The following is a 26,905-nucleotide window of genomic DNA, read 5'->3' as shown; positions in this document are numbered from 1 at the left end:
GGCACCTAGATCTACAAGCTACAAGCTTGTAGATCTGCTATTTTTTTTAAATTGTGAAAATGTGAACGTTTTTTTTTTAACTCAAATCTTGGTTTCTGGGGATCCATGGAACAACATATTTTCAGATGGGGGTCCGCGGCCGAATACATATCATTTTGGGGGTCTTTGACATGAAAAAGGTTGAACACCACATGACGAAGATTTTCAGAAAACTGTTTTTAGAATCGGCCTCAAGTCTAAATGGGTTAGAATGCATTCATCTATCTATGGCATAATGCTGCCCTTATACCCTTATAGTACGTTGTAAAATCATCCTTGACCAAAAAGCTAGGCCTACATGTACACTTAAGTGTTAAATGAACAATGACTCGAGAATTTCCCTGTGTACTGTTTGGCAAGTGGCACATCAGCCCTCATACTACTATACTCCACCATGCAGTGTTGAATTTCAGGTTGAAATATTAATGTGAAACTGTCCAACTGCCAGCTCATTGCTTCCTGGATCCTGTGTGTTTTACACCTTCTAGGCTCCCACTGTGAGTCCTGTGTAGTCCTTGGAAGTTGGAACAAGTGGAACGGTGACTGCCCTAGTTATAAATTGTTTATTAATTTCAATGGGATCGGCAACATATTTAATTGCACAAAGGTATATAGACCCTAACCCTTGAAATTATTTTCCAGGGTCCATTTATCCCACAATGCTTTGCTAGGCATATTTACCCTGGGGCTAAATAAGACAGAAACAACAGAAGTGCCCCGAATGCAATAAATTAGAGCCTGCAGCCAGATGCAATTTGCAGTAACACAGCAAAATCTGACCCATAACTATATGACCCTGTTTCCTTGGATTTAATCACAATAAATAACCCCTGTTCACCTCACATAATTGTCAATTGAACATTCCCCCTGTGTTAGCTTCACCTCTGCTCCTCTGTTGCTGAGGCAACCATGGGCAACCTCAACCTGATAAGAGAAAATGAAAAGGAAAGGTGTGTTCACCTCTGCTCTGGTCTGGCTGACGCCGGTTCAGTTCATTCATATTGGCGGCAGGGGGCAAGCACCTCCCTGGAGCTCATATGACAATCTGTCTGAGGAGCCTATTCATTAAACAGTCTACTCTATGGTTTCAACCCAGAGAGACCATGGAGGGAAAGAAATATAATAGGCAGCGGGTAGCCTACTTGATTTGTTGAGGAAGCTTGAGCTGGTGTGTGTTTTAAATTAATTGGGGCTGCTATTGCATTTGCATGTTTACATTAAATACTGTAGATAACGTGGACCGCAGTTGGACGTTTTGGAACCTTTAAAATGCAGCTATTCACTTGCAGCAGCCAGCAGGTGCACACGATCGAGGTTGCGTATGGCAAATTGGCAATAAAGCAAACAGGTTACAGGTGTTGCTGAGATGAGGCGCTGCTTTCGCTCTCTTTCACCGACTCATCGCTCTCTCTCTCTCTCTCTCTCTCTCTCTCTCTCTCTCTCTCTCACACACACACACACACACACACACACACTGTCACAAAGAGGGACGTGGTGGGATGACAAGTTACTGCTGCTACTACTGCTGTTGTCGCTTTGGTGGTTATGAATGATGACGACTTTCCTCGCAGGCAGGTCTAAAAAGAAACACACTCACTCACTCTGGGAGGAGGAGGAGGAGGGCAATATTAGTGTGAGGTGAGGAGAGGTGCTGTTCACATGCTCGCGTCTCGCGGTCGCGTCGCGGTGTATGTAGTCTACTCTTCACTCTCTTGCCTTTACGCGAAAAAAGCCAGGGGCAGAGCTCACCTGCTGACGACGTTTACCACGAATCGCGATGCCTTCTCTTACTAAAGAGTGCACTCACTGAAGGGAACAATATAGGCGACCACATTTACTCACAATTTGGAAGTGTTCCGTATGTAGACGCTACATCTAGTCCACAGTGCCATCTCTGAACTCTGCTGTCTGTGTGGACATTGAAGGAAACCACTTGAAGGACTTCAAAGAGCCGTGCCGGAGGCGAGGCGACCGCGCGCACTGAGTGTTATATTGTAGTGTGTGGACGGTATATATAACGGAGGAGAACTGCACTGCAAGTGGAAGCGGCTACCGTGACACACACTGAACTATGAAGGTCCATACTACTTCGAGGAAACTTATTTTTCTGTCATGTACCTTCCTTTGGGGGTTGTCAGGTCAGTAAACAATTAAGCATTTCTTTCCTTTCCTTTCTTTTCTTTTATAGCCTATATTCTCTTTGTAATATTGTTGTTTTTCTTTGGTTCTGTGTTGTTTGTTCTATGAATCCTATTCCTTGCACAAACTAACTGCACATGACAAGCGCCATGGCAATGTGGAGAGTGTGCACTGCAGCTCAAAGGGTGAAATAAATTATTTGTGTATGATTGGTTTATATGCCAGACAGTGGACGTCAGCGCACCTGTTTTTTTCCACAGGATCTGACAAGTGTTACACATGATTATGTCTTCCAAGGATTAATAATCCCTAGTTCAGCACTGTTGTGGTATCTAGCATTGGCAATGCACTGAATGCAGCCTATTTTAACCTGCCATAGTTAGAAATAAGCCATAACGCCACAATTTATTGTTAGGCTGTTTTATATTGTTTTGTAGACCATTTGTAGCCTAAAGAGTGAGAATCTTAACTTGTTAATGCTGCCTTCATTCACACCAGATTGGTCATCATGACAGCAATTTAAATTACCTGTAGTCTATATAGTTATTTTCTCACAAGCATCTTTTGGAATGTATGATATTGGACAGCACACACATCACAAGCACAATTTAATGAGAGAGGAAGTCAGTTTGATGTCTCAGACAATACATTAGATGATGTGGTGAAGTATTCTGAATACTGACATGGTTATATGACTCTCCCCTAGCAGTGAGGAGGTTTTGCTGCAGGTGGCCAGTCAGTCATACAGTTTAGATTTCCCTGGGGTGGGTATGGGCCTATGTAGCTCTTAATAATAAGCCAAGGAATAATCTCACTGTCGAGTGAAAATAATAATGAAATCAAGTGGGAACTCCTTGTGTTACCTTTATTTGCCCTATAAGCCCGTGGGAGTCTATGCCTTGCAGCTCTGTTGTCAAAACAATTGAATGCTGCTGACACAGGTAATCTTAGCCTTGTTCACTTCACTTTAAAGGGTGTGGACAGTATTGCTTGAAAAAGGTAGGCCTACTCCACTTTACCAAGGACTCTCATTCATATGAATCGTTAAGATTCCTTCCATGCCATCGGGGGGGGGGGGGGGGGGGGGGGGGGGTCTATTTATATATAACAATTCAATTATTACAATGCCCTATAGAACAGTAGCTGACCTCGACCCCAGCAGCTTTTTGAGTTGACTCACCATCAGGTGTGTCCTGAAATCTGAATGGTCAAAGAAAGGAGGAAATGGCTGTGAATAGCAGTGGGGGGGCTCACAGGAAAAGCTCGGCATTGCTTGAGTGTCCATGTAGCGCAGAGCAGGAAGTGAGCAACGTGCTGTCTTCCTATGAACAGGACAATGCCACATTTCTGTGTTGCTATGGTTTCTTCAATCAAAAGTTTGAGTAAAGGAAAAAAACTAGGCTGTTAATGTCGAAAGAACTGTTTTGTTTTGTTGATTTGATGTAAGAAGACGGATACTAACGCATGCATTGATTGTAGTAGGCCTATTGCAAGGTGTTTTGTGTTCACCACATCAAACTACACTGTGTGTGTGTGTGTGTGTGTGTCGTGCATTTGAGCATTTATTGCTATGATGAATCTCATGCATAAAGTCAGCTCATGACCTGCAATCACAATATTATTTCGTACCTGATTTAGTGGCCAAAGTATTGGTATGTCTGGCTTGGCTATAATTTTCAGGAATGATTGAATATAGCAATTATTTGCTGATTTGAACCAGAATCCTATCGTTCAGCTATGACTGTGTTGACACCAATGGATGCTTTGACTTACATGCAAAGTTTAAACTCACAAACTCATCATCTCAATCACCTCATCACTACATAATTACACATGCACGTGAAAATACCTTAATGGAAATAAGCCACTGGCTTTCTTGCGTTTTATCCTTTTGATACTTGTGTGACAATGTAATTGTAGTTGTAGCCTACAGTAAGAGTTCAAAGTTAAAGTGAGCATGTGATTTAAAATTAGACTTGGCACTTCCCAATCTGTTGCGTGCCGAGAGCTCACTCTCAAAGGCTCTGCAAAATCATTTTACAATATGCTGGTTCATGCAAAATAACAGATAAATAATAGAACGATAGGATTCAGGGTGAAAATCTGCAAAGTTGCCCATCATCATATGAAAATGTGCTAAACTAATAGAGGAAAATGGGTGTAGTAGAGGAGCAGAACAAATATGGAAAAAATGATTATGAAAGGAAAAGGCACCAATGTAACAATTGTAGGGGCGTAGTAGTATTCTGAAGTGCAAAACAATTGCAACTAAAAACAATTTGAAAAAAAAACAAGTTGATTTCAATCGTTTGACAAGTTGAAGTCAAACGATTTGTCACACACGTTACCGCAGTGAAATTTGTTCTCCAGCATTTGACCCACCTCATGGTGAGCTGCAATCGTGCTGCGCTCGGGAATCATTTGATTAGTTGATTTGACCCCCCAATCCATTGATGCTGAGTGCCAAGCAGGGAGGCATTGGATCCCATTTTTACAGTCTTTGGTATGACCCGGCCGGGGATCTGTCTGGTACTGGTACTGGCCACTGTCTGGTATTTAACTCTGAGAGTGGAAAAATGTAAACAAATGGACAGTCAATATGTAGATTCATGGGCCCCATCTTCCATGCGGTGCAAAACGGCACTAATAAGCGAAACTTTCATTGCTATCTTCCGACCGTTTAAAATACCAAATGATTTTGCGCCTGTTTTAGCATCCATGGTGCGTGTTGGTCTTAAAATTAGTTGTAATTTTCATTTTCCGGAGCAGTTTCCTCACTATTCTGACATCTTGGGGGCTCTACTCCTGAAGCACGGAGTGAGCAGCCTTCCTTCCATCAGGTTTTCCAAGTGATCTAAAAAAGCGTAACTGAGAGTGAGCGTATCATAACTGTCATTAATATTAATAAGTTGACATGCGATTGTGAAGTTAACTGGGATGTCTCTTGGACATGAGGAGTCGGGTTACAGGAGGAAGATGTTAATTTTGACCACTCAAAATCCACCCCAATTCAATAAAGGCGGTTGCACACTGGACGCGTTTTTCGGAAAACCGATGAAGAAACGGCGCAAAAAATCCGCCCGGTGTGTAGGGACCCTAGGGGCTGTATTTTGCGTGTCTTAAGTACCATGTCTTATTACCTAACTAAAACTAAAGACCTGGAGGCGTGATCAATGCTCTTTGGCCACTCAGAATAGCCAAATGGCATTGATCACGCCTCCAGGTCTTTAGTTTACTCAAGTTAGGTAATAAGACCTGGTACTTAAGACACGCAAAATACAGCCCTTAAGTCTCTAACACTCATGTTCATCATGGTAGTAAGATGACATTTATTTTTTGGGGGTCTTTTTGCCTTTATTGATAGATTTACAGTAGGTTGACAGGAAACTGGGAGAGAGAGGGGGGGGGGAGACACGCAGCAAAGGTCATCGGGATCGGAACTCGAACCCGCAACGCGCTGTCAGGCTGGATTACCAGCCTAGGTGCCTGGACCGTTAGGCCCGCCCAGCCCAGGCCAGAGAGATGACATTTCTAAGGGGCTCCGCATTGATTTATTATAGTTAACTTAAAACACACAACACAAACCCATGATTAATTCAGAGGCTTAATCACCCACTAGCACCCTGCACTGGTGTTGGAGCCCAGATAACGCAGCGAGTCGACTAACTTAAGTAAAATTGGCACGGACACAGTCCTGACGCAATTTTGCACCTTGCCTACTGCAAGGTGCGCTGTGTGCCATATAGATCGTTTAAATATAGGGGGCCCTTTTTAGAATTGAACGAACACTGAGGATTCAGCTGTGTGCGCGCCGCTCCATGGAGGATATTGGGGGATAGAATTGAGGTACTGTACGTTGGGCTCATGGCCCAATAGTTGCACGCCACCGACCTTGGCTTGTGATTCATGGCGGCATGATGTACTACAGTACATTGGTTGTGTCAGGACTTTAAATTTGGGATTGGATTTCAGCGTCTCTCCCGTATGGCCGTACATCACTTGGTAGCAGTTTTGCTTCTGCGCTGCGGCATAATGTACAGTACAGCGGTTCACACAGTCCCTGCTCAGTGAGGTAAATCCATTAAGCCTGCCTAAGCAAAGTCTTATCTTAATTATTTCATTTGATTACATTGGGCACGGCTCGGTATAATGCTAAGCAGCACATAATTATGGACTGTCTTCTAACTAACTTAACCCATTCTGACCGGGCACCCATTTTGGTGTTGGCATCATGTTATGCTTTAGCTATTGAAAAATAGCAGATCTACAAGCTCATATCGCGCCACCGAGTGGCGCGATACGAGCTTGTAGGTCTGCTATTTTTGAAAAATTCGAAGAACGACTGACATTTTTAGAATCTGATCTCAGGTCAGAATGGGTTAATCAGACCAGTGTGTCCCCAGTGGAAACCTCGTATGAATCTGATCTCAGGTCAGAATGGGTTAATGAACTTGAGTCCGTATTCTCATAGGCAAGCATTTTACTTCTTCTTCATGAAGTCATTACTGACGACTCCCAGTGCTTCAAGCTGTTGAGGTGATTAACCAATCATGTATGAGTATATGTTGCTGTATGCGTCTTAATTGATCTGCCTGATTGAATCTCTCCCATCGAATGGTGTAAGTTTATAGAATAATTGCTGCAAGTTCAAGTTCAATTGCAGTATTACAGGTTAGAATTCTGAACCACATTGTCATCATGTCCGAGCAGTAGTGACTGAATCCGGTTTTTATCAATAATTGGTTGACCCACAGAGTTTCTTTTTAACTACATTTCCTTGCAGGTTTTGCTTCTGCAGAGCTCTAGGCAAAGTGATCACAAGAGATACTTGCTCTGCACACACGCACACACACACACGCACGTGCGCAGATATGTTTATCTATAATGTATGTACAATAGAGCGTTGCCGCCCCCCTTTCAGAACGACGAGTGGCCCAGGAAATGATTCTCCGTTCATTCTCTCCATAGGCTTTTCAAAAGTATTTCACTCATTCTTGAGATGAGGGACAAAAGTGGAAAAAACATGTCCCACACATAAGAGCCTTATTTTATGTAAAAAATAAATTAATTCATGAAAATAAAAGCACTTGCAAAGTTAAGTGTAATACAGTTGTGTATTATTATGCCCTTAATTTCATTATAATTGTTTTCATATTCCATCTGAATTAGTTAAAAGCAGGCCCTGTACCCAAAAAGGCCTGTATTTAGCCTGTCCCCAGCAAGTGGCCACAATTTCAAACTGCCAAAAAAGTATCTAATACTGTCACAATCACATAAATATACATACTAAATTAAAGTAGATTGTCAACAACATAGCAAATAATATACACAGTTAATTTTAATTTATATTTTCTATTAAATATCTCATATCAAATGTTCGTCCCACGTCTCCGTCAACTCCGTCAGGTTTTTTTAAAAGTCTTAAATTAATCAGAAAATATTGTCGACAGATTTAGCCTGAAGACTCCTTTTCCAAGTCCCATTTATATTTGTTGCAACAGTGGAGTACCTGGTCTGACAAGCATTCAATTGTTTGATATTTTAAACAAACAATGTTGATAACAATGTGGTCACAGCTTTTACATGTCAACTCCGTCAGCACATTTTTATGATCTTTGTTAAGAATTCCAAAATAATGTTTATTATTTTAGTTTAGGGGTTAGGTTTAGCTAACAAAATTAAGCAAAAACAAAATGGCTACATTGTACTAAAGAGGGTTAAGATGAAAACAAATGCCATTTTGTCAACTCCGTCAGACGTCAACTCCGTCAGATTTTGTGTCTGACGGAGTTGACGTGTATCTGACGGAGTTGACAAAAGTGTTCCTAAAACAATAAAATTATTGTTTTTGAATAATGGGCAGTATTCTAATTTGGCACACAGTTAGAGAATGCCTTAAGGAACATTTTTGGCTATGGGGCCATCACAGATTTGTCTCGTGGTGACCATGGCAGCCATATTACAAAAGAGCCGCCACCTGATGTTATTTTACAATAACTCAAGTTCTACACCACCTAGGATCTTGATTCTGGTGACTAAGACCTCATTTTCAAGGATGAGGGATACAGTGGTAATATTTAGATTTGTCCTGTGACCATAGCAGCCATTCTTTTTCAAAATGGCCGCCACCTGCTGTTATTTTACAATAACTCAAGTTTTAGACCACCTAGGATCTTGATTTTGGCGACTAATCATACATTTTAAAAGATGAGAAATACAGTGGTACTATTTAGATTTGTCCTGTGACCATGGCAGCCATTGTTTTTCAAAATGACCACCAACCTGCTGTTATTTTACCAATAACTCAAGTTTTAGACCACCAAGGATCTTGATTCTGGCGACTAATCATTACATTTTCAAGGATGAACTTTCTCTGGGAGAGGTAAGGGCTTATTTCAGGTGCAGGTTGAGTTTCTACTGACAGGACATTAAAAGGAGGTGGGCTTTCTGGCCTTTGACTTGCCCCTTTCAGGTACAGATGCACAGTTTGACTTCACTGGCCACTGCAGGGAACTGTGGGGGAGAAACTTTGGTCTCTTGACACCCCGATTAGGTTCAGGGTTTTTTTTGGTGGAGACTTGCCTTTCATGACATCTTTGCTGCAGCAGTTGATCTCCTTACTGCCAGTGGTGGCACACTCTGGGTCTCTGGGGCATTGTATCTTGGTGGCCTCCTGCCAGTGTTTCTCCATCCTTCTCCTGAGCTCTGTGTTCTGGGGCTCTGTTATAGTCAACTTACATTGTCTTGGCTGGAGATTGCTTTCCTGCAGGGTCCAGCCCAGTCTTGTGCAGATGGCTGCTGGCCCACCTGGAGGCCCCAACCTCACTTGTTCGGTTGGTGTGATTAGGTGGGGTGGTCTTCCCCAATCAGGATGAGGGGTTTGACCCTTTCAAACGGCAGTCTGGCCAAGTGTCTGTATTTAGTTGTGAGTTTAGATACAGGATACGATTGCTCACCCAGCCCCAGGTGACATGAGGTGAAGGCTCCTTTGATTTGGTAACATTGCTTTGGTTGACATGCTGGGGACACAGAGAAAGACACTGATGCCTTCAGTGTCTGCACATCCTGCCTGATGGTCCTGAAGCCAAATCTTCTGTCTTCAGTCTTTCGCTCACTGTTCACTGCTCACTGTTCACCTCACCGAATTTAGCCCAAGGAGTTTGACCCCTAGTTTGGCCATAGACCCCCTAGTTTGGCCATAGCCACTTGCCCAAATGTGCCGACATGTGCTGACCTCATCACATCTGTGATGATGGCTATGGCCGTTTTTAGCCAACGTAGTGTTTTTTGTGCAAAACTAATGCTTGGAATGGATCCAGAATCATGAAAAGCCCCTAGTTTGACATGCCACATGCTACTTAAAGCATAATGAAATTTAGAACATTTAGCCTTATATTGGTTGTTGATGGTACCCAACTTTCAGCAGCTGTCAAACATGCCCCTAGGGTGGTCAAATAGAAACCAATGTGGGATATGTTAGTAGACACCTTTACAAACATTGGTGAAGAAAATTCTTGGTAAGAAATGTATTCACAGATTTTATATTATTCTGATAATATTCCCTGAGTAAATTGGTAAAATAATAGCAGGTCCACCATTTTTGAAAATGTCTACCATCCATGGTCACAGGATAAATCTAAATAATACAACTGTATTCCTCACCCTTGAAAATGTATGATTAGTCACCAGAATCAAGATCCTAGGTGGTGTAGAACTTGAGTTATTGGGAAATAACAGAAAGTTGGCGGCCATTTTGAAAAATGTCTACCATGGTCACAGGACAAATCTAAATAGTACCAATGTATCCCACATCCTTGAAAATGTATGATTAGTCACCAGAATCAAGATCCTAGGTGGTGTAGAACTTGAGTTATTGGGAAATAACAGAAAGTTGGCGGCCATTTTGAAAAATGGCTGCCATGTTCACAGGGCAAATCTAAATAGTACCACTGTATTCCTCATCCTTGAAAATGTGGGATTAGTCACCAGAATCAAGATCCTAGGTGGTCTAGAACCTAAATCAGTTAAACTTGTCAACTCCGTCAGATGTTCGTCAACTCCGTCAGACGTTCGTCCCGTGATGTTTTTGTTAATTTCCAAAGAAATACAAAATTCGCTGTCAAATCTTTTGTGCTTATGTATTGAAACACCAACTGAAATGATACGTAATGATGATTTTTTTTTTTTTTTACATGGTTTTCATGTTATAATATTGAAAATAAAGGTTGAAATGACGGTTTTGAGAAATTGGATATTTCATAATAGTGTGATATTGGAACAAAATAATATTAAAAGATTTGTATTACTTAACTTGATTACTGAAAGCCATTATAAGATAACTGAGGACTTTATATTATTGTTGAAATGATAAAATTCAATTAAAAGGGATTTTAGTGTGTCTGACGGAGTTGACATGAATCAGGTATTAAGTGCATAAATGTCCCATTTTAGAAAGAAATGTTATGCGAAAAACCTGTTCCTTCTCAAGATTGGTAGTTGAGACCTGTGTCTACAAATACATCTATTTGATTTGAATGTATCTTAAAAAAAAAAAAAATCCAGTTTGAAAAAAGTTTTGTCCCTTATCTCAAGAATGGGTGATTTATATAAAGACGGTTTCGCCGCAGACAAAGCCAACTCGGATCGTGACAAATAATGACAACAAACACAATATTTTGTGCCGATCAAATCATTTGAAAGAAGAAAATAAAGGCAGGATACAACGCTATTTGTTTTGTTTTTCTTCTTACTAATTATTTGATCGGCACAAAATATTGTTGTTTGTTGTCATGATTTGTCACGATCCGAGTTGGCTCTGTTCGCGGCGTAACCGTCATTAAATAAATACTTTTTGAAAAGCCTATGGAGAAAATGAACGGAGAATCATTTCCTGGGCCACTCGTCGTTCTGAAAGGGGGGCGGGACGCTCTATTGTGCATACCTGATAAGCTTGAAGCCACAGGTCCCCTATCAAGAGCCAGTTGTTCCTAGCAGTGGGGTATAAGCCATGCTTTCATCTTTCAACTGCCTATCGTACAATTACTCTTCTATTCTGGCCACGCCATCTGGCATAAGAACGTCTTCCATTTTTTTCTCCAGATGGGCCCCACAATGGACTTTACTTATTTAACAAGGTCACATCATATACAAGCTTCAAAGACTCAATTGGTATATGAAGGAGGGGGCTTGGCTCTGCTCTGCTGCCACCATTGATTTTCTATGTAGTGATTTAGGACAGCGAGTGAGAGGGTTGCGCAGGGCCTTATTTTTAGCAGCACATATTATTTTAACACGAGACGGGTCAGGGCAGAGTGGTCGGTTCCCCTGTAAAAAAGAAAAATCATGTCTCGCAAGTTGATGTAATGTGTGTATATATTCGTACATACACGTACGGTACAGCAGTTCTTGTTTGTTTCCTGTTTGTGCTCCCTATTGTTCCCCCCTGTCAGCATTCAGATCCCAAAATATACCCCGTATGTCCCCAAAGACTGCGGAGGGAATGGCCCAGGAATGCAATTTGTCTTGCTTTAATACAACAACACTGGCCTCTAATCACTGATTGCCTATTTCTTATAATAATACTCGCTGGACATAAATCAAAGCTCCTTTCTGCTTTTGAGCCAGGATTACAACAAGCAGTTTTGAAAGTCTGCATGCGGTCCCCACAGCAACTTGTGCAGTTTGATTCGAGGGCCCGAAGATTGGGGGATTTATCTGTAAACATGTAATGACTTAGAAAAATATAGCAGCTTGATTTTTTTTCTTTTTTTTTACCCCCCTGGCAAGGCAGTATATCCCATCCAATCGCCGGTCCCGGGCAAGTGTGCCACTGCTTGTTGTAATCCCTCGTATTTATACCCACCGGCATTCTGTACAAGGCTGAGGACATCAAGCCATGATAGAAGCCGTAGGGAGATTAGAATATAGGCTCAGCCTCATGCTGACAGGTGAGAGAGAGAGAGAGAGAGAGAGGACTTGGGATGGATAAATCCTACTACTAAAACAAAGGCTGCCGGTTTCTATTAATGTTTGGTTTATGGGATCATAAAATAACCAAAAGGGGTGGGGTTTCTTCTTCATTTAGCGATATACTTTCAATCATGGTCGATTATATAGTTTCGTCAGATTGCACTCATAATGAAAATAAGAGCAATAATAATATTATCGAGTACACACACACACACACTCATAGACACTCATAGACAGTGGGACCATGCAGCGAGCAGCAGCTACTGTGGCCCTGCCAGATGTGACATCATGCCATAATAGGACATGTGGTGGCTCTGTCGGGACGTCCCGTGACGTCGTTGGTCCTCTCCTATCCTCCGTCCTCGGTCCCGGGACGGAACAGAACGGGCCTCCTCTCACAGGACAGAGGTCATGAGAAAGGCACTGGGCGACTTTCCCAACACTTGGCCCTGGCCTATATGGACTTTCTTAAAGGCACAGGGCCTGGGGCTCTCTCTCTCTCTCTCTTTCTCCTCTTACTTATACTGCATCTTTCTCTTCTATTGTTCATGACTAATTCTATCTTAATTTATCTCTCTGTTTCTGCGTCTATTTTCCTCTGTTCTCTCTCTCTCTCTCTCTCTCTCTCTCCCTCCCATGTTTGGAAGCAGGCAGACAGTGCCCAGCCTGCGCAGTTTATCAGACCAGAACTGATACAGTACAGGCCTTCATATATCTCCCCCCCCCACACACACACACACACACACACACACACACACACACACACACCCGTGAGTGATTGATGCCCACTCGACGCCTAAAAGTTATGATGGAAATCTCTGGGACCATAAATCATGAGGCTTTGGGTATATTGTTCTACAGAAGGACTATAAAAACAATTACGCTCGGTTTATGTTTGCCTCCGGGTGTTTTATACGATCAACAATAATCTATATCTCTCAGCAAGGCATTTACAATTTAGGCATTTTAGCGGGGACAGTATCATCCGGAGTGACTTAACCCATTCTGAACGGGATACCGAATAGCTAAAGCATAACATGATCTACAAGCTCATATAGCGCGCTACAAGCTTGTAGGTCTGCTATTTTTGGAAAAATCGAAGAACGACTGACATTTTTAGAATCTGATCTCAGGTCAGAATGGGTTCATCAGACCAGTGTGTGTCCAGTGGAAACCATCGTATGAATCTGATCTCGGGTCAGAATGGGTTAAAGATGCAAGATCTGAGTAAATGGCATCAAACTTAATTCATCAAGTAAACGGATCAAAGAAAGCGCTACAAAGTAAAAGGAGTCCAGGTAAAATAATAATAATAATAATAATTATTATTATATATATATTCACTGCAATGCACCATTGTAGAAAATGTGCTTTTTGAAGGGGAAGTCCCAACTGGCCTGCTAAATGCATATATGAAATACATGAGTGCCATGATGTCAAAGGCTCCAAAATGTAATTCCAGGTTGCCTGTGAAGCCTGTAGTGTACAGTCAGCTGTTGACAGTGTGCTACACTAATGACTATTTACATCCCAGGGATCCACCAGAGGCTTATCGGGCGGCACTATATATGGGGCAGTCTGGCTGCTTTGCTGGCTATTTATTTCCCCCCCTATGCTTCTCTCAGACTCCCATATATTATGCTCTGGACTGGCAGGGTGCTGATGTCCAGACCTCTCTGTGCTGGCTATATCTCCCTTCTTCAGGCAGGCATGCGTATAGTCGCGGATACGTTGCTTATAGCTCATGCTATACCTATACACAGTGTCTACGGAAAATGTTTGTCGACTACTTTTTTTCCACTGTACGAAAACTAAATGAAAAGAAAAACAAAACTAGACTCAAATGTTAGGAAGGGACTATAATGGACAAGAGATCCAGTATATGAGTCATTTTACACTTGGTTGCATGCTGAAAACGGCAGATCTACAAGCTTGTAGATTGAGCAAGTGTAAGATCGGTCATGTCGACGGCATCAATCAAGGCCCGCCCGAAATGCATTTTAGTCGACCAAATCAACTGTAGATTTAGTCGACTAAAACTAGTCTTAACACTAAAAAGTTCCAGTTGACTAAAGTGTGACTAAAACTAAATGAAAACCATTCAGAAGACTATGACTAAAACTATAAAATCAAAATTGCTGTAAAAAAACAACACTGGCTACCTAGCAGCGCAACAGCTATGGCTGTGTTGTGAACTATATGCGAACACCATTCAAGCACAAAAAAATATGATTAAAACTCGTTACTGTACTGTGGTTACGACGAGTTGCAGCGGCTGGTCACTGACAGATTGTCCTGACAGAATTTAGCAACATTAACCTCCTGGCCTGTCCTCGGTAATACTATAAAAGAAAAGAAATATAGCGGACAGACGGGAATTGAGGGCATACATGGGCTTAGACGAGATGAATCTGTGTTAATCATTTTTAAAACTGGATGTACTTGGGTGGGGCAGAGCCCAGTGATGCTTAAGAATTCAGTGATGTTGACAAAATTCTGATACTCCACTTGAAGTGTTTGGGTATATCTCAGGTGATCTCAGGTGCTGGTCTGTGTTTCTGTATAGCCCTTTTTATCCATTCTGGGCGGGGAACCCCTTTTGGTGTTTGAAGCATTATTATGTTACACTTTAGCTATTGAAAAATAGCAGATCTACAAGCTCATAGCGTGGCACTGAGTGCCGCGCTACGAGCTTGTATGTCTGCTATTTTGGAAAAACCGTGAAAATTGTGGTGCAAATCTTTGAATATATATTTTTAACTCAAATCTTTGCTTCTGGGGGGGGGGGGGGGGGGGGGGGGGGGTCCCTGGAACTTTTTCTGGGGGTCCCTTGACATGAAATAGTTTGAGAACCACTGACATAGAAACCTGGGATTCTCAGAAAACTGGAGGACTGTCAGGATTTGTAACTTCATTAAACATTTATAATTATCCATGGCTTTGAACACAGTCTTGTCTTGTCTTATATATATATATATATATATATATATAAAATCGTTCACTGATATATTTGTTCACAAAAACCATTCCACATAAATGTGTTACGTCTTGAAACACTGTTAAATGCTATTTTTATTCGCAAGTGTCTTCCCCCGACACTCACGCCACAATGATGTAGGCGCAGGTATAATGTACTGGAACTGGATTTATTATGAATGTATAATTCTAACATACTGTTTCTATATCGCCATTGAGTATACTTTGCTTGCACAGACAATCATCACGCTCACGTATACTGTAAGCAGAAGTATATTAATTACAAAGGCATGATATGGCGCCAGATGCGGTAATCAAGTATATGAGGAGCCACTGGCAGCAGGCAGCCTTGTGGAAAAAAAGTCATTACATTCACACTATTAGCCCATTCTGAACGGGAACCCATTTGATGTTAGCATCATGTTATGCTTTACCTATTGAAAAATAGCAGATCTACAAGCTCATAGCGCGCCACCGAGTGGCGCGCTACGAGCTTGTAGGTCTGCTATTTTTGAAAAATTGAAGAACGACTGACATTTTTCAGGTCAGAATGGGTTCATCAGACCAGTGTGTAGTCCAGTGGAAATCTCGTATGAATCTGATCTCAGGTCAGAATGGGTTAAGCTATGAGGCCTTCAGGGCATCAGTGTGTCACGAGCACTCTCACTGAGGCCAATCGGGTGAAGAAGAACCACCACTCTCACTGAGGTGGATCAGCTAAATCAACAAGAAAACTATGGCAACAAAGAAAAACCCTACCTTTTTTTCTCCACTGACGATAAATAATAAAATATACGCTAAAAGTAAGACTAAAATATATTGTATTTGCGTGGAATCCTTCGCAGGCTAAAGGAATATGCAAACAGAAAAATAAAATAAAAACGTGATCACAAAAAATTTCCGTCAATTCCGTCGACAAATAAAAACTGGACTGAAAGGTTAGGGGTGGGACTAGTGGAGAAGAACCTGGACTAAAAGGTTAGGGTGGGACTAGTGGAGGAGAACCTGGACTAGAAGGTTAGGGTGGGACTAGTGGAGGAGAACCTGGACTAAAAGGTTAGGGTGGGACTATAGTGGAGGAGAAAACCTGTACAACTAAAAGACATTCATTTTATGTTTGGTTGTGCTCGGATGTTGCACTTCATTGTAGATCCTGCCAAAATACATTTTTGTCTACACAAAATCAACTCTAGATTTAGTTGACTATAATACTGTGATATTTAGTCGACCGAAACTAGACGACTAAAACTTTTCAGATATCTAAAATATGACTAAAACTAAAGGAACCTTTATTAAGAAGATTAAACTAAATCAAAATAAAAAATTGCACTGATGTATATGCTTTACATAGTGTATATTTATACACTGTCAAAGGTGCAAATAGATAAAATAACACCAATGTATGCACACACTACGCACAAACATGACCGACATAGACCGTGCTTATTCTCTCAGTCACACCCATTCAAACACTTTTTTCTTAAACTAAAGGGTGTGATTTCCTCTGCAGGGTGAACCCTCATTTCTTCTGTTAACCCATTCTGACCTGAGATCAGATTCATACGAGGTTTCCACTGGACACACACTGGTCTGATGAACCCATTCTGACCTGAGATCAGATTCTAAAAATGTCAGTCGTCCTTCGATTTTTCAAAAATAGCAGACCTACAAGCTCGTAGATCCGCTATTTTTCAATAGCTAAAGCACGAGATGATGCTAACACCAAAGTGGGTTCCCGTTCAGAATGGGTTAATGCCGCTATCTGGCATCAGGATACACGCCATCCATGGTGGCCACTGGTTGGCTTGATCAAATCCAATATACTAGATTGCGCCTATAGTGAAATTGTCTCGTAATTGATTTACTGCAGATTTCACCCCTGTCACCTTCACCGAATAATAAAGGTCCCCGGTGAACCCTCCCTCTGTGTGATTATTATGAGACACCTACAGGTAACCGGTGTCATTTATACTCAAAGGACAGTAGCTCTCCCTGCGGGCTAGCTCTCTGCAGTCTCTCAAAGAGCCTGCTGTCTGCCAGCATGAAGAATGTCCTCTCCGCCCATCATGAAATTTCACAGTCTGTGTGACTGTGTGTGTGTGTGCGTGTGTGTCTGTGTGTGTGTGGATGTGTGTTTGCGCGCGTGTATGTTTGCGTGCGCGCGCTGTAAGGATATTGGGCACCTGTCATCTCAACCCAATCACCCCTCCTCCCTCTATCCACCGTTCTATCCTCTTCCGCCTCTTTGTTTTTTTTCTATTATATCAACCTCTCTCATCTCTCGCCTCTGCTACCCTCCTCCCTCCCTCCCTCCCTCCCTCCTTCCTTCCTTCATCCTGTGGCCTTTCTGCCCCCTCTGGTCCTCGTTCTCCTCCTTATGTCCCTGGAGCTGCAGCCCACACGTCTCATCAGCGCATCTCAGTCACTCAATATTATTATGGTGTATATGTATCATTTCATCCATTGACCGGCACGCGCGAGCGTATACAGCCTATCTATGCGTCGTGCACATGTCGCGCAGGGAATAATTATGATATACGGTCTGAACACACACACACACACACACACACACACACACACACACACACACAGTGTGTTAGTTATTTATTTGCTGTAGGTGTATGCTTTCTCTGAGGAAGGAAGTAACCTTATAGCTGCCTGTTTTCGCTCCCAAACGGTTTTCGCTTTCCGAACACAATTGTAATTTCTTATAGGAACACAGGTCGACAATTTATTTACGCTGCCTCACACATCTTATATACTTCCTCTGATAACCCGTGGCTCAGCCTATAATTAGCAGGAGTTCATGTCAAAGTTCATTCCAAGGTTGTGAAGATGTAGACGGTAGTACTTTTATTTAAATTGTTTGCCAAGGCATTATATACCCACACGGCGACATTATACTGTACAGTATATACAGAATACTATAGCCTGGCCCTTCTTTCTTCTCACGTTCGGACGCATTCTCACTCCCCCAAGACGCCAGGCGCGCGTGCGCGCTCGCGTGTGTGTTGCATGTTCGCCGTCTTCTCTTTCCAGCCGTCCTACTATCAGTCTCTCTCCTCTCTCTCTCTCAACTTTCTCGCTGTCCCCTCCCTGGGTGGCTGGTGTGTAATTATGTGTTCCCATCCAGGGAGGCCTCTCTGTCGTACACAACTGTGCCTCGAGAGAGACGGAGGGATTTAGAGAGAGCTCAAATGATGTCATTATCTCTGATAATGACTCACTCAGGGGTGTATGCCAGCTCTGTAACACGTGGCCACCGAAGTGTCTCTCTCACGCACGCACACACACGCACAGTTTAAAGGGCCTTTCAAACGTTCATTTTCAACGAGACCTGCGTTTTAACCAGCAATGTCCGTGTTCACCTATGTATGTATGTATGTACTAATGAGCATGAGTATGACCAGTAGGGGCGCTGTTTGCCAGAAACAGAGAGAGAGAGATAGTATTAGTGCTGCATTGTTGTCTGCTAATGAGAGAGAGAGAGAGAGGAGAGGAGAGAGGAGAGGCGTCTTTTTTACGCTTGCGTTGCTGCGCCCCTCTTGAGCACACCTGGAGGAGACCTGTCGTTGATCCAGGCAACAACGTGTGCGTTCCTCGCTTCCCGTTTGAATTTGAAAGGCAATTATTTTATGTCCACACACAGGGAAAGCATACAGTGGACACACACATTTTAGGTGCAGTAAAGGTTATACATTCACATCCTCATGGTACAACGAGTATAGTGGCAGCTCCGCCACAGCAGAGACGACACAATACTCTGCCTCCGTCTTTCTGCCTCGTCTTTGGGCGCCGGGCATCCGAATGTTGTCGAAACCCTCCGACAACCAGTCGGAGGGTTTACAGCTTAGCTAGGGGCGGCCTGGTGGCGTTGGCTGTTCACAGCAGTGGCGGCCTGGTAGCGTTGGCTGTTCACAGTAGGGACGGCCTGGTAGCGTTGGCTGTTCACAGCAGTGGCGGCCTGGTAGCGTTGGCTGTTCACAGTAGGGACGGCCTGGTAGCGTTGGCTGTTCACAGCAGTGGCGGCCTGGTAGCGTTGGCTGTTCACAGTAGGGACGGCCTGGTAGCGTTGGCTGTTCACAGTAGGGGCGGCCTGGTAGCGTTGGCTGTTCACAGTAGGGACGGCCTGGTAGCGTTGGCTGTTCACAGCAGTGGCGGCCTGGTAGCGTTGGCTGTTCACAGTAGGGGCGGCCTGGTGGCGTTGGCTGTTCACAGCAGTGGCGGCCTGGTAGCGTTGGCTGTTCACAGCAGTGGCGGCCTGGTGGCGTTGGCTGTTCACAGTAGGGGCGGCCTGGTAGCGTTGGCTGTTCACAGCAGTGGCGGCCTGGTAGCGTTGGCTGTTTACAGCAGTGGCGGCCTGGTAGCGTTGGCTGTTCACAGCAGTGGCGGCCTGGTGGCGTTGGCTGTTCACAGCAGTGGCGGCCTGGTAGCGTTGGCTGTTCACAGTAGGGGCGGCCTGGTAGCGTTGGCTGTTTACAGCAGGGGCGGCCTGGTAGCGTTGGCTGTTCACAGTAGGGGCGGCCTGGTAGCGTTGGGTGTTCACAGTAGGGGCGGCCTGGTAGCGTTGGGTGTTCACAGTAGGGGCGGCCTGGTAGCGTTGGGTGTTCACAGTAGGGGCGGCCTGGTAGCGTTGGGTGTTCACAGTAGGGGCGGCCTGGTAGCGTTGGGTGTTCACAGTAGGGACGGCCTGGTGGCGTTGGCTGTTTACAGCAGGGACGGCCTGGTAGCGTTGGGTGTTCACAGTAGGGACGGCCTGGTAGCGTTGGCTGTTTACAGCAGGGGCGGCCTGGTGGCGTTGGCTGTTTACAGCAGGGACGGCCTGGTGGCGTTGGCTGTTTACAGCAGGGGCGGCCTGGTGGCGTTGGCTGTTCACAGCAGGGACGGCCTGGTGGCGTTGGCTGTTCACAGCAGGGACGGCCTGGTGGCGTTGGCTGTTCACAGTAGGGGCGGCCTGGTGGCGTTGGCTGTTCACAGCAGGGGCGGCCTGGTGGCGTTGGCTGTTCACAGCAGGGGCGGCCTGGTAGCGTTGGCTGTTCACAGTAGGGACGGCCTGGTAGCGTTGGCTGTTCACAGTAGGGACGGCCTGGTGGCGTTGGCTGTTCACAGCAGGGGCGGCCTGGTGGCGTTGGCTGTTCACAGCAGGGGCGGCCTGGTAGCGTTGGCTGTTCACAGCAGGGGCGGCCTGGTAGCGTTGGCTGTTCACAGTAGGGACGGCCTGGTAGCGTTGGCTGTTCACAGTAGGGACGGCCTGGTAGCGTTGGCTATAATTTACCTGTTACTTACGACCTTATAGGCCATAACAAAAAGGAGGAAGACACGGCTTTTAAAAGTGCACAAAGCAATATATCGATGTACAATATAAACAAGATCTAGGTGAGTGGATGTGTGGTAAATGTACTAGTGTGGGGTCACTGTTATACTGTTGAATGGTGCAAATGAAAGGATAACCTACGGTAAATCCAAAGTGTTTCTGCCATCAGGAAGAGAGAGCGGGCCTGACTATGGCTATACAGGCGGCTGTGTGACAGTAACATCCACCCTCACCTCCGTAACCTATAGCTCTTTTTGGCTGATGTGCAGCATGTGTACCCCAATTGGCTGTGAAAGCTATGAACGAGGATCATATACTGTATGCTTAATATGGTGTCGATATATGACATTTCCCTATACGTGTACATCATGCAGGTCGTCGACACCGTCCTGATTTAATTAAACTTTCTATCGTTTGCAATCAAGCTGACAACGAGACACACGAGATCAGATTATAGGAACACATAAGTGGCTCGTAATATATAGGAGAGCAGAGTCGCACCTCAAGTATGACAGACAGGCAGACATACATACAGACAGACAGACAGACAGACAGACAGACAGACAGACAGACAGACAGACAGGCAGACAGGCAGACAGACAGACAGACAGACAGACAGACAGACAGACAGACGCTGTGGCCCTTTATCTCATGAATCGTTTCACAAATGAAACCCCCAATGGCTTTTTGCTCTGTGAAGTATAAGCATTATGAATGATGTAGGCCGTTTCATTATCTCGTCGGTTTGACCCTTATCCTCACTCGCGGTCAAATGACTGTAAAGTCAAGCCTTTCCACAGTGTAGTGACTGTAGTCCACCACTAGGGCGGCCAGTGGCTCAGGAGGCAGAGTCAGTGGCCTCAACCCATTTCAGGCCTGACGTCGAAATAAAGAAAAACGTTCGCTCCGAAAGAATATATACTTATTCATTTGTGCCGCATTTTTACGATTTTTCAAAAATAGCAGACCTATTTTCCAATAGCCAAAGTATAACAGAATGCTTGAAACGCCAAAAGGGGTTAAGTGTCCTTGAGCAAGACACCGAACCCCTAGCTGCTGCTTCTCCCGATGAGCAGGTCGATTCCTCTGTCGGGGTGTGTGTGTGTGTGTGTGTGTGTGTGTGTGTGTGTGTGTGAGACTGTTCAATCTCCTCCATTATAGCACTATTTGGAGGAGAAGGTGCTTTTTGTACCCATGATTTTCTTTCGGTGTCGGACGGTAATATGACAGACTGAAGTGACCAATGTTGGCTGTGAATAAGCTCATGTGTTGCCTATATTCGAGTGTGTGGAATATCAAAAGCAACTGAAAAATATTTGTGTGAGTGTGTGTGCGTGCGTGTGTGTGTGTGTGTGTGTGTGTGTGTGTGTGTGTGTGTGTGTGTGTGTGTGTGTGTGTGTGTGCGTGCGTGCGTGTGTGCGACTGTGCGCGTGTGCGTGCGTGTGCACGCGAATATGAAATGCATTGCAAGGTGCCATAGAGAGTAGACATGGACATAATTGTAAGCTCCGATTGTTTTGCAAGTGTTTTTGTAAATTCATTGCATATAGTAATACTTTATTCTGTGCTACCTTCTGTAGGCAATTGCATATGCAATGCATTTATACACTCTTATGTACATGACATAGGCATATAAGACATCTGGCATTTCAGGTGCTAAACTTTGAATTGAAGCTTTGTGTGTCTTTTTGAAATACTTCTTAAGCCATTTTGACCTGGGAACGATTCTACAAATGTCTTCTACATCCTGACAGTTTTCTGAAAAACCCCATGTTTCTATGTCTATGTCGTTCTCAAACATTTTCATGTCAAGGACCCCCAAAGATTATATGAAATTGACTGCCGACCTCCATCTGAAAATATGTTGGTCCAGGGACCCCCCCCGGAAGCAAAGATTTGAGTTCAAAACTTTGGCTCTGAAAGAATATACATATTCAAAGATCTGCGCCACATTTTCACGATTTTTCAAAAATAGCAGACCTACAGCCTCGTAAAACAATGCTTTATAACAACAAAAGGGTTTTCCGACCCAAAATGGGTTAAATGCAATTTTCCTTATTTGCGCCGTGTTTCCTCTCTGTCAAGAAAACCATATTTTGCTCCTCATTCATCTCCTTGTATCCACGTACTGTAGGCACTGAAGCCGAGCACACGAGGTCTCTAATCCCCTCCCAAGCGCACGTCTTTGAAGAGGTGGAAGTTTCTAAACTGAATGCTAAACAGGATCTATCAGGATTAAGACATGTTGGCCGGGAACCCCTTTCGGTGTTGTATAAGCGTTGTTGTGTTATACTTTAGCCATTGAAAAATAGCAGATCTACAAGCTCGAGCTTGTGGGTCTGCTATTTTTTGAAAAACCCGTGAAAATGTGGGGCAAATCATTGAATATAATATTTGTTCACACTCAAATATTAGCTTCTGGGGAAAAACATATCTTCAGATGGGGGGGGGGGGGGGTCGGTGGCCAATTACACGTAGTTTTTGGGGTCCACTGATACAGAGACATGAGGTATTTCAGAAAACTGTCAGGATTTAGAAGTCATTTTTTTTAAATGTTGACGTCCGGCCTAAACGGGTTAAGACTGGATTTGAGGCAGTCTAGCTTATTGCTGACTGTACTTTAGAAAGGGGGGGATATTATGGAAATGCTTGCAATTTGTAACACAAAGTGATTCGACTTTTTTTTCCTTCTTTTGCAAGAGATGCAGTATTTCGCTGATCCATTCTTGGTGAATATAACCTGCGCCATTTTACCAAGTGACTCTACAGAATGCTTTCAAACACGAGTGTCATCATTGACATTTTGAACATTCATTAGTGACTGCTCATTACATCTGCCAATGTCCTACAGCCATCCAACCGTGAGAGCCATTCCCATTAACCTACACATTAGGAGTAATTAGGCAGTCTCTCTCTCTCTCTCTCTCTCTCTCTCTCTCTCTCTCTCTCTCCCTTTTTCCGTTGCTCTTGCTTGGAAAAGCACAGTTGATTTTGTTATGTGTAAATATGCACGAAATGCATACCGATCCAGCACACAGTCAATATAGTCTGCATTGAGCGGGCAATTGACCTCTATCTCTGTTTTCCCAAGAAATCCCAATTCCAATAATGCGCTCAAGGTTAACTTTAATGTCATTCAAACTATATTACACACATGTGCACACATGCAGAATGAAATGACCCCATTGGCTGCAACAGTTAATCAGACTATAATCAGCTTAATTTATTATACAAAATTAATTATCAATTGTAATCATATATTGTAATCATAATAACAATCGATTTGGAAATATGTATATATTCGGCACCGATTTAATTGTGCTCCTCTGTTTGATTAATCGAAAAAGACAGACAGACAGACAGACAGACAGACAGACATAGGGCCAGTCACCGCTCAAAAGGTAAGGTGCAGTAGAGTAGACTATGCAGTGCACCCATATTACACATCTCCATCACACTAGTGTCACATCCCTCTTTTAGATTTATTCTCTTATATGGTGACTACACATTTTACTCAAATTATTTTGAAAAAATATTTGTGAAGACTTTTGAAAATTCTCACCTATGAGAATAGGTGCCCTAACCTATGCCCAAAATAGGGCCAGCAGGTTGATTGATATGAGCTCTTTAATCATAAATGGCAGATCCATACATTCACCTCATTCATGTTCTAACCCATTTAGGGCGGGGAACACCTTTTGGTGTTTTAAGCATTATACTTTAGCTATTGAAAAATAGAAGATCTACAAGCTCATAGCGCGGCACCGAGTGCCACGCTACGAGCTTGTAGGTCTGCTATTTGTTTTTTTCAATCATGAAAATGTGGCGCAAATCTTTGAATACATATTCTTTCAGAGTGAAGGTTTTTAACTAAAATCTTTACTACTGTGGGGGGGGGGGGTCCCTGGAACAACACATTTTCAGATGGGGGTCGGCGGCCAATTACATATCATTTCTGGGGGTCCTTGACATGAAAATCTAGAGCACCACACTGATATAGAAACATAGGAAACTGTCGGGATTTAGAAAACATTTAAAAGATGTCGACGTCAGGCCTAAATGTTTTAAACACAGATGCTATATGTGGGATGATGGGATCTTTAGACGAGTGTTCCATAATCACTCTCTGCCGCCCTCTCTGGCCACACGGCAGGTCTTCCTCCGCTGTCATCGAAATAACCTCACTCTTTACATTTAATATAACTGCTCTCACGCACGTACACAAACACACACACACACGCACGCACACGCGCGCAGCCACACACACACACGGCTAACGAAGGGACGCCAGTCTCGTCTCATCTCCGCGTGACACCAGCTGTCACTGAAGGAGACGTCAGACAGATACGGGGCAGCGAGAGGAATGATCAGACCTGGATCCCCCGTAAACCACCCCCCATACGCTGCTTCTGAAACACATCGCTCATCTTCCATCGTTCACCCAGTTCCCCCGCAACGATGTATAAAAATAGAACTGAGCCAACTTATGGTGCAAAAGCATCGCTAAGGAACAGAAAAAGGAAAAAAAAATAAAAAAATACATGTTTTCTTCTTCTATCTGTAATTAGCTGGTTATTTATTAGGCCCGGTCACGTGACACCAACTGTCAACCACATGAAACCTATAGCAGCATCCATATATTCTGGGGGGGTGAACATTCAGCAAAAATGGCCGATATATATACTGGCATGTTGTTGCGAGCGACGCGTTGTAGAATACGACACGGGGTACAGTATATTGGCTATTTCTATAGTGAAGATATTTAGTGTATACTCTAAAGGGACAAAAAGGACGTGCTCTACTTCTATAGCCCCATAGACACCTGGTGGATTCCGTGTCGCAGACACGGAATGTGGCGCCGCCATACGACAGAGTGTAGTAAATGTCACATTATACACTGTGTGTATAACGCCATGGGTTTTCATGTTTCACAGCTGGTTTGCGTTCCAACTTGAGTGGCTGCTGCTGTGTCTTTCATTAGTGACACTGTCTGGTGTCACATGCAGTATAGAGCACCGAAGTCTGACGTCAATATCTGTGACGCCCCGATCTGCACTCTTATTGGTTTGAAAACAATAAAACGTATATATATATATGCCAGTTCAGTTCCATTCTCCTTTTGAAATACAAAACGCCTGCGTGCGCTTCTTCTTCTCCGAGGCCATATATACAGTCGCCCCCGATGAAGACCCCCCCTCAGCTTGAGACACACACGAAATATGAAATATGAAAATAGCTCATGTGAAATATGAAAAACGTGAAAAAAATTTTCAACAAACATCGTTATCATTTTAATAGAGGCTTTGATTCGTAATTTGAATTGGGCGACAGTGGGAGTGACCCCATCCTCCTCCTCCTCCCTCTCCCTGGGAACATGAATCAAAGGAGAGATGGAATGTCGCTGCAGTCCGGCCTACTGTGTCATGATGGTTATGATGATAGAATGTGCATGGCTACTGTGACAGGTCCTTATCGGCGGATGTGTTTACAGTATGTACAGTGTGTGTCCCCCTTTGAGGTTGACATGCAACATGTTTGCTCGTACACACTGTGAGTGATACGGTGTACAGTGTGTGTGTGTGTGTGTGTGCAGTGCTTGTGAATACATATAGTGCAAAGTGCAACATTTGGACGCACGCACGCACACACACACACACACACACACACACACACACACACGCACGCACGCACGCGAGCGCACACAAACAAACACACACACACACACACACACACACACACACACACACACACACACACACACACACTGTGACCTTTTCTTTCCTTCATAGTTTCATTAATATTACACAGTCCAGTTGTTTCACTCATTGGCACTGCATGGCATGTGTTCATTTTGTTGACTAAGACTAAAGACTAAGTCGACTTAAGGTTTTTCAGAAGACTAAATATAGGACTATAAGACTAACTGGTGTGGTATTCAAAAGACTATAAGACTAAATCTTCTCTGGCAAAATGAACATTGCATTAAGACTATAAGACTAAAGACTAAGTCGACTAAGGTTTTTCAGAAGACTAAATATAGGACTGAGACTAAATAAAAAAAAATAAAAAAATCTATTTGTATAGCACTGTATTACCAGTAAGACTCCCTGAGGGCTGAGTATACAGTCAGTCAGTGCACACAATGAAAGCAACCTCAGACTGTCTGATGATGGAGTGACAGTCTCTTTTCTGTCTCTCTCTCTCTCTCTCTCTCTCTCTCTCTCTCTCTCTTCTCTCTCTCTCTCTCTCTCTCTCTCTCTCTCGCTCTGCATTGTAATGTGCCCGTCGGTGCTGTGTGTGGAAGAGACAGGCATGTACAGTACGGCTATTTTCAGACCTTGGGTTATACAGTAGCCTCTATATGCTTAGTCAAACTTTTGGGAGACCCAAGTTCTTTGCGGTCCTGCATAATGCCGTTATAATAACGGCATGGGGCAATGGCGGAGAGCGTTGTTAAAGAGATATAAG

General features: G+C 43.6%; 1 protein-coding gene across 2 annotated transcripts in view; it reads left to right on the top strand.

Moving 5' to 3' along the window:
- The first annotated feature begins 1,541 nt into the window (after positions 1-1,541).
- LOC308326754 (endothelial cell-selective adhesion molecule-like) overlaps positions 1,542-26,905 on the top strand; it is a 76,376-nt gene continuing 51,012 nt past the window's right edge. For both annotated transcript variants that reach the window (XR_013965121.1, XM_080779773.1), the window contains exon 1: positions 1,542-2,177. Coding sequence is in view for 1 of the 2 variants with exons in the window: in XM_080779773.1 (XP_080635899.1) it covers positions 2,111-2,177 (67 nt within the window). In the remaining variant the exon portion in view is untranslated. The remainder of the gene's footprint in view (positions 2,178-26,905) is intronic.

Source organism: Protomyctophum bolini, assembly GCF_963924005.1.
Source record: "Protomyctophum bolini genome assembly, chromosome: 13".
NCBI classification, from domain to species: domain Eukaryota; kingdom Metazoa; phylum Chordata; class Actinopteri; order Myctophiformes; family Myctophidae; genus Protomyctophum; species Protomyctophum bolini.
The sequence above is the reverse complement of the archived record's forward strand: the minus strand, read 5'-3'. Positions and strand labels throughout refer to the sequence as shown.